This window comes from Trachymyrmex septentrionalis, unplaced genomic scaffold (assembly GCF_001594115.1).
Source record: "Trachymyrmex septentrionalis isolate Tsep2-gDNA-1 unplaced genomic scaffold, Tsep1.0 scaffold116, whole genome shotgun sequence".
Taxonomy (NCBI): Eukaryota; Metazoa; Arthropoda; class Insecta; order Hymenoptera; family Formicidae; genus Trachymyrmex; species Trachymyrmex septentrionalis.
In genome coordinates, this window is record NW_017304289.1 from 117051 (window position 1) to 117702 (window position 652).

Consider the following 652-nt stretch of genomic DNA (forward strand, 5'->3'; position numbering starts at 1 on the left):
TCGCTATTGTATTCATGTACATTGAAATGTCTATCTAATTTATTCCTTTTACGCGTTGGATGAAATAGCATTATCTTTGCTAAACAAATATATGTGTATAACATAAATAAATATCAACATTTACGGTGACCGAACGAGAGAGTTTAATAACAATTATGTAAAATTATGTAAAATTAATTGTATAAGATCTAAAAAAATTATTATTAGGCGTATGATACAGCCCGATAAGCCTAAGAATATTTGTTTACTTTGTGAGACACGATTATGTTTGCGACTAGATACAAGATAGTGACGCAAGTATACATAATCCAGCGCTTCCAGCAAAGTATGCAAACGGCCTTCCAGTGTCTCTGGGACGTGGAACGTGATAATTACTCGTATCACGTGTTTGAAAACAGTCACATATACGCATGGTGCTGTGTGTTCGGTTTATATTATGATTAAACACAATTCTGAACTAATATCTCGCATTAAACTCACTGCAGCAGTCTCATTAGTTTGTAATATCGATATACACATTGTAACGCTTATACATATTTATCGAGTCATCGTAAACTCAGCACATTAGTAATTTCAATGATACAAAATTCAAATATAAATAATGTATATATGTGTATATATATATATATATATATATATATATATATATATA

General features: G+C 30.1%; 1 protein-coding gene across 3 annotated transcripts in view; it reads left to right on the plus strand.

Annotated features, from left to right (window-relative positions):
- Positions 1–590, plus strand: part of LOC108754153 (tctex1 domain-containing protein 1-like) — a 2247-nt gene extending 1657 nt beyond the window's left edge. For all 3 annotated transcript variants that reach the window (XM_018496248.1, XM_018496270.1, XM_018496260.1), the window contains exon 4: positions 279–590. In XM_018496248.1, coding sequence (XP_018351750.1) covers positions 279–444 — 166 coding nt within the window. In that variant the 3' untranslated portion in view covers positions 445–590. The remainder of the gene's footprint in view (positions 1–278) is intronic.
- Positions 591–652: the final 62 nt, after the last annotated feature.